The sequence below is a fragment of the Lactuca virosa genome, chromosome 4, assembly GCF_052849685.1.
Source record: "Lactuca virosa cultivar CGN04683 chromosome 4, Lactuca_virosa_CGN04683_v6, whole genome shotgun sequence".
NCBI lineage: Eukaryota > Viridiplantae > Streptophyta > Magnoliopsida > Asterales > Asteraceae > Lactuca > Lactuca virosa.
The window spans coordinates 141,253,288-141,269,541 of record NC_136429.1 but is presented as its reverse complement, the minus strand read 5'-3'; the positions used below and the strand labels follow the sequence as shown (position 1 = coordinate 141,269,541).

The window sequence follows — 16,254 nt, the reverse complement described above, 5'->3', positions numbered from 1 at the left end:
CCAATAATCTCCCATTCATTTTCATCTACTAAAATCTTCACTCGAGGCCTCTTCCTAAGCCCTACATCAATATAATGAAGAGATGGAGAGGGAATTGGGGATTTGGGTTCAAATATTTGCGTATTTAAAGGAGTGGGTACCTTTATTTCTTAATTTCCTTTTTGAACCATTTCAACACTATGATTATATTTGACGTACTAGCTGAAAAGCTAGTTGCTAACTGATAGGTAAAAAGCAAATTGTGAGCTTATAAATTAGATGGTAAAAAATAACGTTTGGTAAAAAATAGTTGATAAACTAACTTAAATATATAGAATGACATAAAAGGATATTTAGGATAATTGGTTTGCTATAATTAATTAAGGATATATTTAGAATATTTAGAAAAAAAACTCTTAAAAAATTAGTCTAAATAGTTTTTAAAAAAGCTGACTTATAAGTTATTTTTTTATTTGTCAAACATGACAATTTAAAAACATTCAAAAAATAGTTTAATTTATTAACTAGCTATGACATGTCAAACACAACCTAACTTTATAACTAACTTAGCGTTTACCATTTCAACTGCAACTTCTTCCAAAATACTCTAAATTTTAATTGACCAAATTAAACCTAAGTTTCCATATTTGACAAGATGGTCCCTAAATGTGACATCTTAGTTCACATTTATATTCTCATTTTAAGTAATTCCATCCTAGATGATTAAATATCTTACACTTTTAAGTGCAATATCTAATTAAATGAGTTTATTCAAAAAATAATTCTGTAATTCTAAATCTTAAAGATTTTTTTCACTTTCACATAAACCATTTTAACTAAACTTTAATTAGTTAAATTTATATTAATTAACTTTGAAACTTTTTAATCCATTATTTTATTTATTTTAATTGAAAATATATATATTCACAAAATTTTCACTGAAAAGATAATACTTGTAACCCCAAAAATAGCAGGTGCTATAATATTTTCAAGTGTGCACTTCAAAGTTAAAAATTCCATGTGAGAAAGTAATTTCATTTTTGAATCGTGTGAAGGTACGCAAAAGTCAAGTATCTTACTCAAAACATGTGTTTGGAAACATAACATATTCTTTTAAAGAATTCCATGTATCATACAACAACGATGCAAGATCATGCATATATCAATATACTCAAAATAAGCAATCTTGTAAAAAGACATGCATTGACAACACATCTGAACTCAGATAAAAAAACACTATGTATTTAACTTTTGGGTTAATCAAAATAAATAAATAAATTTATATATTGTGTTTTCGGGTTAAATATCAACTTAATTTTTTTTTATGAAAAAAATTCTTATAGTTTTTTCTATTTTCTCCGATTTATCCCTTACAATTTTTATTTTTTCAGTTTACCCATTATATTTTTTTTTTGTCGATTTAGCTCTTATATTTTTATATTTTTATTTTTGGATTAAACCTCAACTATATATATTTTTTTTTCTAGAAAAACCTTACATCTTTGTTAGCTTAGAATATTTTTTTACATCTGGTTCTATAACTTCATATCAGAAGCTTCCAACTTCATGATGGTTTGGAGTAAATCTGTCATTGAATTAAGGAACCGAATGCAAGAAAACGTTCAAGATAACAAAGTTGTAATGATTTTTTAGAATAAATAAATAAATAAAATTGGGGTTTAATCCGAAAAATGAAAAAAAATATAGGGGCTAAATAAATAAAAATAAAAATGTATGGGGTAAATAGAAAAAATAAAAATTGTAAGGGCTAAATTAGGATAAATAGGAAAAATTTATAAGAGCTTTTCAATAATAGAAATTGAGATTTAATCCGGAAAAAGCCTAATATATATATATATATATATATATATATATATATATATATATATATATATATATATATATATAGAGAGAGAGAGAGAGAGAGAGAGAGTGAGTGAGTGAGAGAGGGTCCGGATTCGATAGCAACCCAAAAATAAGGGCACAAACGTCAAACTTATTTACTTGGTTGTGACGCGTTCGCATGCGACGCACGTCCATCGTGTCGTTGGAGTTCTTACACTTCTAACAGGTACTCATTCTTCAGTAATTTGAATCATGGGAAGTTAAGGTCTATTAATGATGATCTCCAATAAGTTGTAGTCTATTGATTCCAACAACATGAACATCTTACTAAGCCACATTATGAAGTTGTTTTCATAAAACGGAAGACACTTGTTTATATGATTTTGAAAGGAATTTGAGGAAGACATGATGATTACAAGATTTGTATATAAGTTTAGATCAGTATAAACCTGCTCTGATACCACTTGTTAGTCTCATAGTATGCAATCACAATGAAATAGAACACCACAATTGCTTTGATACTAAATTGTATTGATGAATATGGTTTCTAGATCCAAGAGATGTTAGAAAATTGGGGTTCAATTAAATGGAAAAAATGAGAGTCATGAGAACACATTCAGATGAAAGTATTTTAATGGTACTCTTGGAATCTTTCGATAAGATAAAAACTCGGTATGTGTTTCAAGAACAGAGAATGAAGATGAAATCATGATCTTGTGAGTACCAATGTAAACATGAGATTTACCAATTAACAAGGAAATAACCTCATGTCTGAAAATTGCAAAATTGGTAGTTATAGGAAATAACCTCCTGTCTGAAACCCGACATAAAACTGTCACTAAACTACCTTAAAACTGGGTCTAGAACTAGCTCGACGCCAGCTAGGGGCTCTACACCTTGGACCCCACCAGGGATTGCCAGCCCTTGGACCCCACTACCAAGGACGCTGACCCCAGACCCCTGTTAGTTTAAGGGCTTTTCACCTAAGTGACGGTGTACTTGTAATCTTTCATAAACTCAAACAATTATGCACTCCACACCATCATTACTTGTTCAATGTTTATCAAGATTATATTGATCAATAAATTAATCCATTACACTTAAATAATATCAATGATACAAATCACCAAACAATATATTAATCTGAGACGCGCCTGAAGTTAATCAATGAACTCTTAGATCTAATGAAATAGCTTTTACATAAGAATCCATTAGTCGAATAATAGAAGTAAAAAATAACATAAGTGCTATATATATATATATATATATATATATATATATATATATATATATATATATATATATACTAATCCAACCGTCAGTGGAATCCCATTATTATATCATGAGTCTTCTATACTTTGTAAAACTTATCATTATCTTCAACTTGAACTTCGAACATTCCCACTCTTCCTTATCTTCAAGTCTTCCGGAGATTGTTACATGTGGATGGGTCTTTACAACAAGTTGTCTGTCATAAAAAGATACCCACATGTTGACTTAATAAGCTTTGACCTACATTGGGTTAATTTGGCATAAGAAAAAAATGTGGCTGATGACACTCATCAAATCATAAAGTTTGATCCTAAAAAAACGTTGTTAAAGTTAGAGACACCTTCGGGAAATTTTAGAAATTGATCAAATTTTATAATTTTTTTGAAGCATTATCCTTGTATTTTACTCGAAAACCTAATACCAAATTTACAAGTTGGGATATTTATGTAATGAAAAGTAAAAGTTTTATCATGTAGTACAATTAAAAGGATTAGTGACTTACACAACAAAATATAACCCTTTATTAAAATGCTTGAATATTGCAAAATATCACATTTGATTTCGTACTATTTATATCTTAGATATTCTATGCTACAACTTAGGGGTGAGCAAAAAGTAAAGTGCAAATTGAAAACCGAAAAACCGAAACTAAACATAAAATCTATAGTGCAGTTTAAAATTTTCAAAAACCGCAACTTTTTCGATGCGATGCGGTTTTCAGTGAAAAACCGCACCGCACCATTTATATGTTTATATGTACATATGTAGCTACAGGGACCATTTATGTAAATATGTTAAAGCTGTGTACATGGACCATTTATGTAAATAAGGAAAAGATGTTATACATGAACTGTAAATAGAACAAAAAAATTGTACGGGGACTATTTATGTGTATAAGTAAAAGTTGTTTTCAAGTGACTATTTTCGTACAAAAGCCTAGGGTTGTTCACTATTTTGATAAAACCGAATTGTCCAATTGGACAATTTGGATTGGACTATTTGGTTCGGATATTCGGATTTTTTGATTGGTTTTCAACAAAACCGAATTATTATATTAGATTTTGGATTGATTTTGGTTTATAAAATAAGAACTGAATAGTCCAAACAAACCGAATAAACATTTATTATTTATTTATTTATAATATATATCTATAGTTATTTATTAATTTAGTAATTTATGTTTTCAAATAAGTTTAAAACGTCTCACCCGATAAAAAAACATTAATATGCATTTTCTCTCAAAAGTTTTATATCTATAAAATATTTAACTATGATATATCTTCTTAATAATTGTTTATAAATTTCAAATCACAACTAAATAATTTGTTTTGTTTTGTGTAAAGTTAGGTAATATTATAATTATATGTCGTTTTAAAATGTTTCGGTTTTTGAAAACCGAATTATAAAACCGATCCAACCGAAATGTAATTTGATTGGATTGGATCGGATCGGATTTGAATTTAGTTTGGACTATTCGGATCCATGTTTTGAAAACCGAAATCAAATTGGATTCACTTGATTGGATCAGATCAAACCGATCCATCCAAACGAACACCCCTACAAAAGCCAAACAAAAAAACGCAAAAAAAAAAAATGCAAATAATTCAAACTGTAAAAAGACCGAACCGCACAGTTTCTAAACTTCAAAAATCGAAGTTGCGGTTTTTGGTTACCAAAAACGGCACCGGACCACACCATGATCACTCTAGTAAAACTTGGTATTTCTCCAAAGCACTTAACACCAACATTTGATATTGATTTCACTATATCTTTATATAAATAATTTCGTATAGTTACATACGTTCTAATTTGATGATTAATTCCCACACTACAAAATACATTCGTAAATGTTTACATGTGTTCGATACTTCGATTATACAATATTCGTTCAGCATTGAGTCAACGCAATTGTCATACATTGTCGTGATTAAGATTAGGTTTCGTTATCTTATTAATAATCTCACAATTTTATCAAAACATGAATCTATATTATATTTTTTTGGATGAGAAAATAAACTTTATCATGTTTTTAGGGAGAGCATGGGGATGAGCAAAACGACAAGCATTCAACCGCGATTCTCTCCTTTAAACATGTGCCCTCTACAAACCATAACTTTTTTTTATTAATTTAATCTTATTTTATATGATATTATTATGAAATTATTGACTTATAATAATGTTGTATGGAAAGAATCAATTCAAATTGTATACATAAAAAATAACAACCGAGACCAACATACTCACCCTATATTACTACAAATCTGTCAATCTTCCTCGTTTTTTGATCCATACAAATTACCCACGTATATGATATTATCATGTGACCCCGACTAATTTCAATCTAATTAAGGAATTAAGTACTTCTTTATACAACGGCTTATAACATTTTTCCAAATTTATGTAGCAAAAGTTTTTTAAATGAAATAGATAACAATGTTTCAATCTAGAACCTAAGCATCCAAACATTATGACTAATTTATGTAACAACGAAATTTTTTTCTTTTAGAACAAATTATTAATCGATAACCAAAATATATACCAATATAAACATGAAACTTGTTTAATATTTATTGATGTTATAACGTTTTATTTTGTTACTAATACTTACCATATTTTAACGAGTCAAACATGCTATATGAAAAGATGTATACTTTTTCTATAACCCGAAACATGATTATAAGCTTCATTTAGATAACATGTTTAATAAATTTAAAAAGCTAGGTAAATAAAACTAATTTTTTTACTTCCTAAAATCTAAATAGAATCCAAATCGAAAAGAAGATAACGACTCCTAAATAATATACATAGTGCCATAGTGGAAAAGTGGAAATCAAAAGACAAAAACACCCCTCCCCACTAGCCACCCTGTCAAGCGTCAACTGCTATCACGTGACTCCGTAGCAAGTAACATGCACAGATAGCATCAGCAAAATCCGCATGAACCCAAAAGACAAGACAAACTACACAAAAATCAGTAGGGGCAATATCGTCATTACAAGAAAAACAGCACTTGACCAAGATAATGATGACGACGACGGCGACGAAGAGGAAGAAGAGGACTCCGATTTATCGAACTGCAACGAATCAACGGCCAACGGCATGTTCTCCTGATCGGGGCTACACATAGATTCATGGGGTGGGTGCGCAGTGTACATGATGGCACGCAATACAGCAGAAACCGTCGGTATGTACGCCGTCTTGTTCTTCGCTAGCAGCCATGTCAGTCCCATCAGCTGACAATCTCGATTCAGCATCTTACTCGTCCGGTCACCTTTTGTTGTTCCATTTTTGCCCTCGCCGTTTAGCTGCAACAACAGTTTCATCCATCAGTTATCAATGGCATTTTAGTCATTATCTGTCGATTTTATCGACAAATGTCCTTTCCTACGGCGATTTCCTTTTCGTAAGTAGTAAAAACAAAAGGGAAAAAAATAATATATGAAGGGTATTATCGTCATTTCGGATAAGGGGTCACCAGACCTTTTGCAGAGCTCCGAGGCATTTTGTGCATCCGGCGTAGGTGGAGTTCCGGCAATTCTTTTCTAAGTTTCTGACGACGGCCTTAGGCGTCGCATTCCGAGCAGTGAGATTGAAGGCGGTGTTACAGGTAAGGGAAGTGATTTGGTGGAGGCGGATGCCGCAGAAGCATAATACGGCGTCGCACGACGCGTTTGGTTGAGGAATGTGAATGTTCTGTTTCTGCAACGAGCTTTGCAACGAGTTGACGCATTTCTGAGAATCGTCAGGCATTATCGGCATCCCTGCGGAGGACGCCGGAGACGACGTGGAAGAATTCACTTGGAGTGCCGACCGAGCGTGAGCTGCAAAGAGCCACGCTGCGAGAACGGGACAGCAACGACTCCGGTCGAGGTTATGGCCACACGCGGCGTTTACTCCGCCGAAGAGCTCAGCGGATAAATCGAGCTGACAAGTCCGTGCAGCGGTCTGAACCGGAAAGGAAGGGATGGTGTTTGGAGTGGACAAATCCGGTGGTTGGAGCGGTTGAGCAGGCTCAGAGAGTAGGCCAGAGCGGCATGGATGAAAGTGACAACACGTGAAGAAGACGATTAGAATGAATGGAAAGGAGACTTTGAGGGGTTGCATGGTAGGGTTTGAGGAAGAAGATTCAGTAGGGATTCATGGGAAAGGTGTGATGATATGAATGAGTTTGAAGAAACAAAAGGTAAAGGGGACTGAAAAGAGTTTGGATGTTTGTGGGTGGAGGTGTTATTTATATATATCATTCTTACAACAACAAAATAATAAATAAATATTAAACATAGGCTTAACATTGCTTTTAAAAGAAACATACTATTGTTATTGTCTTCAAATACTAAACAAACTCAGTTTATTATATATACAAATAATAAAATAAAATCTTATTTTTTGAATTTCCTCAAATAATTTTGTCACATGTCATTCTCTTATTAACTTGGACACATGTCATTTTTTGGTATTTTTGAATAATTGTTATTTCCATTTGTCATTTTCTTATTTTTTCTATTTTCTTAATTAACACATCATATTACATCTCAATTAATAATTGCCTTAATTGAAAATAACCAATAAATTCAAATTTCAAATCTAAAATTTCAAATTTAAATAAAATTTTGTTTAAACTTACATATTTAATTTTTTGTTTTATCAAACCCGTATAAAATACGGGTCTCACACCTAGTTACATAATATAATAGATATTAGTTGCAAGATTCATATATTATATGGATTTATTAAAAAAAAAGTTAAATATAACAAACATTTAAATTTATATTAGTAAAAATTTGTAAACGTCAAATTCAAGATTTATATATGTATTTATGTATAGAAAATAGGAAAAAAATGAAAATTATAGAAACTGGTTAACACGGCGGTCGAACCAGTTGAACCGGGAATCAGTCACCATATCGGTTCAACTTAAAACCGGTTTTTAAAACATTAGTTTTAAAGTTACAACTCTTGTGCATATATATATATATATATATAACAGTTCGTTTGAGACGAATATAATTTTATAAGACAGTGAAACCAAATTTTTTTTAGTGAAATATTCTAATATTTTATTGTTCGTAAAAATAGAATATTCAATATATTCTAATATTATATGTTTTAGAATACTTCAATGTAAAATATCTTAAAATTATTGACTTAGAATATTAGAATATTACACATATTAAATTTTTATAAACACTAAAATATTGAAATATTTCACTAGAAAAAAGTGGTATCACAGTCTCACAAAATTAGGCAGTCTCCCATTAACCTAACCATATATATATATATATATATATATATATATATATATATATATATATATATACACATTAATAAGCATTTAGCCTTAAATGCTGAATTTTAAGAGGTACAAACCATTATGCGATTTGTACAATGAATTTATGCACTAAAATCTTATCCGGTCAGTAACAATTTTTTTGACTCAGTCCCCCCTTTAATCCTGGATCTAGGGTTATCTAAATGAACTGATTCTACGGTATCAAATCCTTTCTCCCTTCTTTTTCTGGCTCTCTCATGCTCTTTTCTGTTTAAATTTTGAAATCTTTCCTCTCTATAAAATGCTCCCCCTTTTCTCAACAATCTCTTCTTCTCTCTAACCCTAATTAGCCGTCAGGCACACCATATGATGGTGTTTTTTTTTAAGGCTATAGAGGCTGACGCTTTCTTAATCTCATATTCCATAACACTCTTTTACTCTACCGATTGCAGGTCTTCCAAGTAGTCGGTTCATCGAGATAATGAAGAAGATAAAGAACTGGATCTTTATGGGGCTTCTTAACTCTATTTTCCTCTCTATTGCTTGCTTTGATAAATTCTTGGTAAGCTTTCTCTTTCTCTCTCTCCCCCCTGGTTCTTCTGTTTTTATTGCTCAAAGAATTGTAAGGTATACATTTTTATTACTTTAAACCCGATGAATTCCTCTGCAAAGACCTAATCACGATAAATGAACCTCGCTTCCTCTAATTTACTCGATGGAATGAGTACTCAAAGTGGAAAGCATGAAGGTTAGTTTGGCCATATTACATACTCTTATATGATATAGTTTTTGAATTTAAATGAAGATTCTTTAGTAATTGTTTATGTCTAGGTTTGATTTTATCTAGAAGGTGTTTTGACATAAACTTTTAAGGTGTTTTGACTTTTTCCTCTTTTTACTTTTTAAAGCATTTTTTTTGGTTCAGTAATGATAGGATTTAAGTGTTAGTGATTATATTAGTTTAAGTGTGGTGGATTGTTGGCCCTATTAAGTCAGGAGGTATTTAAGTTATAAGCAACAAGGTTTGTTAATTTAGTCATTATTAAAGTTAAGTTAATATTATAATATTTTTCTTTAATCTGTCATTATAAAATATTTTTCATCTTCCATTTGACCAGTAGCTGGGATTCTGTTTTGGGTTAATTGAATTTCATGACTTCAATTCCATGTAAAATGCAATTCAGGTGTGCCACTCTTTAACTCAAGTTTCCAAAATTATCCAATTTTGTGGATCACCCATCTGATTTTGAAATATCAACTTAATTTCACATGAACTCTCCAAATCTGCATTTTAAGGCATTGGGTTTTGTTTATGCTCTCTAAATCATCATATACTTGATAGGAAATGATTCTTGAAACGTATGAATTCGTATGAATTCAGTAAGACACAGGGGTTAGGCTTAATCCATAATAACACATTTTTTTCATGGTCAGTTCAACCTAAATGGGTTTCAGGCATGTACGAATCTAAGAGTAGTGTTTATGGTTTTCAGGCCTAAATGTTTTTATATTTGTTTTTTTCTCTTAAAAGAAGTTTTGTTTTTTCAACAGGTTCAAATCCTCGGCCCTAAATCTAGAATATAATTTATTTTCATAAGTATGTTTCTTCCTCTTTGCAACATCCCAAAAATGGTAGCCAAAAATTTCGTTTTCAAAATCATTTAACAAAAATAAATATCATTGCCATAGTATAAAATCATAAAACATGTATCTCAAAATCTCATAAAAAAAATACTAGCCAAAAATTTCGTTTTCAAAATCATTTAACAAAAATAAATATCATTGCCATAGTATAAAATCATAAAACATGTATCTCAAAATCTCATTAAATCTGTTATCATATCATAATCTCATATAAAATATCAGAGTAAACTCCCAGGCTAAGAAAACTGTGGTGTGTGTCATGCCATCATCCCGAACCATTTCCCTTGCTAGCTGAAGTACCTGAAACCAAAACTGAAACTGTAAGCACGAAGCTTAGTGACCTCCCCCAAATTACCACATACCATACAAATCACATATAACAAATAACATAACTCTGGGACTACTCCCAACTGCATCGGGACGAATCCCGGCATCGGCTTACCCGACATCGGACTCCTGCCCCGCATCGGGCTCACCCCGGCATCGGGCTTGCCCCGGCATCGGGCTTATCCCGACACATACACAGCATAACATATATCATAAACACATAACATAATCACATGATCTGCATCGGGGTTGCCCCGGCATCGGACCGAAGCCCGGAACATATAATCTAACATACATCGGGCTTGCCTTGGAACATATAATGCATGGCATAATAACTAACATACATCGGGCTTGCACCGGCATCAGGCTTACCCCGGAACACTTAACACATAACATATAACATAATCGCATATACTGCATCGGGCTTGCCCGGCATCGGACCGAAGCCCGGAACACATAACACATATACATGCATGAATCACAAAGACATCAAGCATACTTAACTACTTCTCGGGACCGCCCCGGCATCGGACCAAAGTCCGGAAACATATAAAATGCATCGGGCTAACCCCGGCATCGGGCTCACCCCGGCATACTCTACAACTTAAACGGGTCGGCATTGTGGCCGTAGACCCGTTACTACTGGAAGAAAACTCACCTCGTGCGACTGACTGCTGCAACTCTGGGTGAGAAATCTCTGTTTGCTGCTACGGCGACTCTCCGACTATAAATTTCAATAAAGGTACTCAGTCAACACTGATAATTACTCTTAGGGTAAAATGACCATTTTACCCCTGGCTAAAGTCAACATCCTGGTCAAAGTCAACACCCAGTTGAACTGACTCGTCGAGTTGGTTCACCAACTCGTCGAGTCCCTACTCTTTCATCTGTTCCCAACCCCGACTCTACTCGTCGAGTCTAGCAAGAACTCGACGAGTTCTTTTTCAATCACAACATCGGGACTATCTTCATATAGCTCGCCGAGTTCGTCCTTGAACTCATCGAGTCCATCTTCATGATATGAGTGTAACAAGTCTGTGACTCGCTGAGTTGTATGAACAACTCGTCGAGTCCATCTTCAAATATTGGGAGATTGCCTTGGACTCGCCGAGTGTAACATCCAGATTTCAGGTATTATGTTTGATCATTTATTCTTTTGAGAAAAAGGGAGGGACTCGACGAGTTGAGGCGTAGACTCGTCGAGCGCATGTGCTGACTGGATTAACGAACGGACTCGACGAGTCGGAAAGGGTGGACTCGACGAGTCCGCGCTGTAATCGGAAACCCTAATTCTTGGGGTTTGTGCCCTATTTAAAGGCCTTTATGGCCTCCATTTGCGGCCACTTCATCCCAGAGAAACCCTAGAGAGAGCAGTAGGAGAGTTTGAGAGCAATAAGAGGTTAATACATCACTTTTGGTGTAGTTTTGTTAGAAGGAAGAAGGAAACACCAATCTAGAGCGTGAAGGGGGCTTGGATCTGGGCTAATCATCTTGAGATTTCATCTCTAGAGGTATAATCCTTTCTATTTCATGTTGATATGATGGATTTCATGATTATAGGGTTTTTACCCCCATTATATGTAAGATCTAGTGAGTAGGAGGTCTCCTTTGTGTTAATAGCATCAGATATGGACCATGAGGGGTCCATAGAGTCACTATCCCTCAGCTTTATGCAAGCAAATGAGAGATTGGAGACTAGGTTGCCATTTTTAGAGTTATTTCTCCTTTTGTGACTTGATGTGGGTTGCATGCACGTAAAGGTTGCACCTTTTACGTGACATTTGAGCACTTGAAGGGTAGATATGATAGTTAGGGAAGCAGAACTGACCTTAGAAGGTCATTTGAGTAAGAACATGGAAGCAACTCGCCGAGTCCATAAGTGGACTCGACAAGTCGAGTCGGGGTGGCCCCGCGATTCGTGTCAGGAGAAACCCGTCGAGTGGAAGGATGAATCGACGAGCCAAGTGAGACTAGAAGGATTCAGAGGACCCGCATGGACTCGCCGAGTCGTCCATGTGCACTCGACGAGTCGGGTCAAAGTTTGACCGTTGACTTTCGTTGACTTTAGGGTTCTGGTCAAGACTGATTCAAGAGAGTTCAGAGAGGGGTAGAATGACCTTCTACCCAATCTTTAGAGATGAGACTATGAGAGAATATTGATTGGGGATGTTATTTGAATAATAGGAGGAGGCTAGGTCGGGACGTTGAGCACGAGAGTTTATCCGACTTCATCGAGGTGAGTCTTCTCACTATACTGTACCTAGAAGGGTACCTATGTGTGACCGGAAGGTCTTATATGCTATGAGATGTATGAGATGTATGTTGTTATGTGATATGTATGTGTTATGTATGTTATGTATGATAAGGACCGAAAGGTCAAGATGATATGGACCGGAAGGTCAAGAGGTTACGGACCGGAAGGTCGATACGGGTAGGACCGGAAGGTCTACCGGGATTTGGGACGGAAGTCCCCTGAGACACACAGATCGGAAGATCCTACAGAGTTATGGCCTGGAAAGGCGTATGTGGTATATTGGGGAACTCACTAAGCATTTATGCTTACAGTTGTTGTGTTATGTGTTTCGGGTACTAGCGAGGATCGCGGGAAGGCGCCGGCATGATCCGTACACACTCTTAGAGATTATGTTTTGAGATTCTGGGATTTGTTTGTCATGATGACATTGGATACAGTTTGTTGATATTGTTTTTGATGAATTAAAAATGAAAAATTATTTTGAAAATTTTACGTTGTTACAAGTTGGTATCAGAGCCTTGGTTTGAGGGATTCAGATGCACCTTCGGGCGTATCTGAACTCAAACTAAGGATTTCGGAAAGTTTTTCATAAAAAGGAACAATTTTTCTAACAGAGTAAAAGATTTTGAGAAAAGTAGAAAGGAGCAGTGTGTACGATCAGCCAGCGCCCGAACGGTGATTTCCCAAAATACCCTTATATTATGTGCTATGGGATATGTTATGATATGCATGCTAGAGTAGGCTAGGTATTCATATTAGGACTAGAGTGGCCTGATTTGTGATGCCTTAGCCTAGGGAGATTTCTGCTGCTATGTGATGCTTGAGAGTGAGTAGATAGCAGTGAGGAGCTTATGAGAGGTCCACCGAAGGGTAGCCTATGCCTGCGAGATGTAGGGTGCTTGTGATCTGGGATCCAAGGAGGAGGACTTAGGGTGAATACTGATGCGGTGTGGACGGTAGTATAGGGCCCGTACTACTAAAGACACCGGAGCAGTGCGCACTCTAAGTAAGAATCCTTTGGGTACTAAGGAACAAGTAGGGTTGAGTTATCGAGTGCGAGTATGCTCGAGCGAGTCTCTGATATTATTATGTTGTATTTCAGAGACATCATGGTTGGGACACGTCACAGACCTGATCCGAGCGGCGTGAGTGACGAGGAGCTTCGTCAAATGATCCACGATGAGGTGGCGGTGGCGATTCGAGCCGAGATTCCGGAGATGTTTGGGTCTATCAAGACCACATTGATTGAGACTTTTGATGAGCGGTACGCAGCGGTGACTGAGGTTGCGGCTGCTGCAGCTACTGCAGTTGTGGCTGCTGCCAGGCCTCAGGGAGGTGACTCGTTGTTGTTTCGGGAGTTCAGCAACACGAATCCACCAAAGTTTGATGGGACGCAGGATCTGATCGCTGCGATGAGATCGATTTATGATATCGAGGGATGCTTCTACACGTGTTCATGTCCGGAGCATCTGAGGGTACGGTTCGCGTTGAACCAGCTTCGCTTGGGAGCGAAGGACTGGTGGAAGTTCGTGACGGCGAGCTTCACTTTTACAGAGATTTCAGCGGTAACCTGGGAGAGGTTCACTACCATGTTCAGAGACGAGTATGTTCCCCCAGTGGAGAGGGAACGGTTGGTTCAGGAGTTCTTGACCCTCAAGCAGGGTACTGATTCGGTTACTGTGGTTACTAGGAAGTTTCATGAGAGGGCGATGTTTTGCCCTGAGCAGGTGTCTACTGAGCAGGCACGCATGAGCCGGTATTTGGGCGTTTTGAGGAGGGATATTCGGGAGTTCGTGTCGAACTCGACTTACCAGACATTTGCTGAGCTCCAGGAAAATGCCCGGAAGAGGGAGATTGAGTTGGAGACTCAGGCCAGGGAGGAGGCCGAGTCTCAGGGGACGGATCGGCGGCCGGCACAGTCTCAGCATGCAACCAAGCGGGCAAAGCCCGCCGATTCTAGATCTGGAGGCCAGAAGAGCCGCACTTGCGGAAAGTGCGGCAAGGGACATGACGGGGTGTGTCGATCGGGTGCTTGCTACAAATGTGGCAAGGAGGGGCATATCGCCAAGGATTCCCCCAAGGGGTTCATGGTTTGCTTTCATTGCAACCAGACAGGCCATCGGAAGGCCGAGTGTCCGCAGCTGCGGGGGACAGCACATGGAGCACCGCAGGGATCTGCCCTTGCGAAAGTGCGAGCTACTGAGGTTCGGCCGGTGAAGGCCGATGCACCGAAGGCTCGCGGGAGAGCCTTTCAGTTGACAGCGGAGGAGGTCCGCACAGCACCCGATGTCGTAGCTGGTATGTATTCTTTCATTTATTTATGCCGAGTATGAGGTGTTGTGCTTATATTATGATATGCGTAGGTACTTTTCGTGTGAATTTCGTACCTGCTTTGGTGTTATTTGACTCGGGTGCGAGTCGGTCATTTGTTTCCTTAGCATTTAGTCAGCACATCAGTATCCGACGAGAGGCGTTGAGTCGACCTCTGTGAGTTTCTATAGCTGACGAGCGACTGGTGTATGCTACGGAAGTAGTTCGAGGATGTGTACTCGAGATCTTCGGTGTTGAGTTCCCGATAGATCTAGTCCCGATTGCAATGGGGGACGTATGTGTCATAGTGGGCATGGATTGGTTGAGCCGATTTAGGGCTGTTATAGACTGCGAGCGACAGTTGGTGACGATACGAGACCCTAGTGGGGGAGTACTTACGGTGTACGGCGAGGGTGCCCGATGTGGGTCAGCGTTTTGTTCGGCTGCCAGAGCGAGACAGAGTTTACAGCAGGGCTGCAGCGGGTTTGTAGCCTATGTGATGGACACACGAGAGGCCGCTGGGAGGCCAAGTTCGATCGATGACGTTCCGATAGTGCGTGAGTTCCCGGATGTTTTTCCCGAGGAGTTTCCGGGTGTGCCTCCTGAGAGGCAGGTAGAGTTCCGCATCGATTTGGTTCCGGGGGCAGCGCCTTATCGTCTTGCGCCGCCAGAGATGCAGGAGCTATCCTCGCAACTTCAGGAGCTGCTGGGGAAGGGGTTTATTAGACAAAGTAGTTCCCCTTGGGGAGCACCGATCCTTTTTGTCAAGAAAAAGGATGGTTCACACCGGATGTGCATTGATTACCGGGAGTTGAACAAGATGACGGTCAAGAACCGTTACCCATTACCGAGGATCGACGATTTGTTCGATCAGTTGCAGGGAGCGTCTTGGTTCTCGAAGATTGATCTGAGGTCTAGATATCATCAGATGAGAGTGCACGATGAGGATATCCAGAAGACAGCGTTCATGACTCGTTATGGGCATTACGAGTTCGTGGTGATGCCTTTCGGGCTCACCAATGCACCGGCAGCGTTCATGGATCTCATGAATAGGGTGTGCAGACCGATGTTGGATCGTTCGGTGATCGTGTTCATTGATGATATTTTAGTGTATTCGAGATCTAGAGAGCAGCACGAGGAGCATCTGAGAGAGATCCTCGGGGTATTGAGGACGGAGAGGCTTTATGCCAAATTCTCCAAGTGCGAGTTCTGGTTACGGGAGGTCCAGTTCTTGGGGCATCTCGTCAACCAGGATGGGATTTTGGTCGATCCGGCCAAGATTGAGGCGGTTATGAGGTGGGAGGTGCCGAGATCACCCACCGAGATCAGGAGTTTTCTAGGATTCGCCGGCTAC

At 37.5% G+C, this 16,254-nt stretch overlaps 1 protein-coding gene across 1 annotated transcript; it reads right to left on the bottom strand.

Annotated features, from left to right (window-relative positions):
- Positions 1-5,855: 5,855 nt before the first annotated feature.
- On the bottom strand, positions 5,856-7,319 carry LOC145107482 (putative GPI-anchored protein At4g28100). Its single transcript, XM_079044375.1, has 2 exons — positions 6,577-7,319; positions 5,856-6,401 (listed from the first exon to the last, which is right to left on the bottom strand). The coding sequence occupies exons 1-2, from the start codon at positions 7,198-7,200 to the stop codon at positions 6,057-6,059; spliced, it is 969 nt and encodes a 322-aa protein (XP_078900501.1). The 5' UTR covers positions 7,201-7,319; the 3' UTR covers positions 5,856-6,056.
- Between the last annotated feature and the right edge of the window lie 8,935 nt (positions 7,320-16,254).

Bases quoted from the DNA above. Each gene is read 5' to 3' on its own strand.
- LOC145107482 (XM_079044375.1), bottom strand. From the start codon at position 7,200: ATGCAACCCCTCAAAGTCTCCTTTCCATTCATTCTAATCGTCTTCTTC. The intron at 6,402-6,576 runs GTCTGGTGACCC...CTGTTGTTGCAG, and splicing joins GCCTCGGAGCTCTGCAAAAG to CTAAACGGCGAGGGCAAAAA.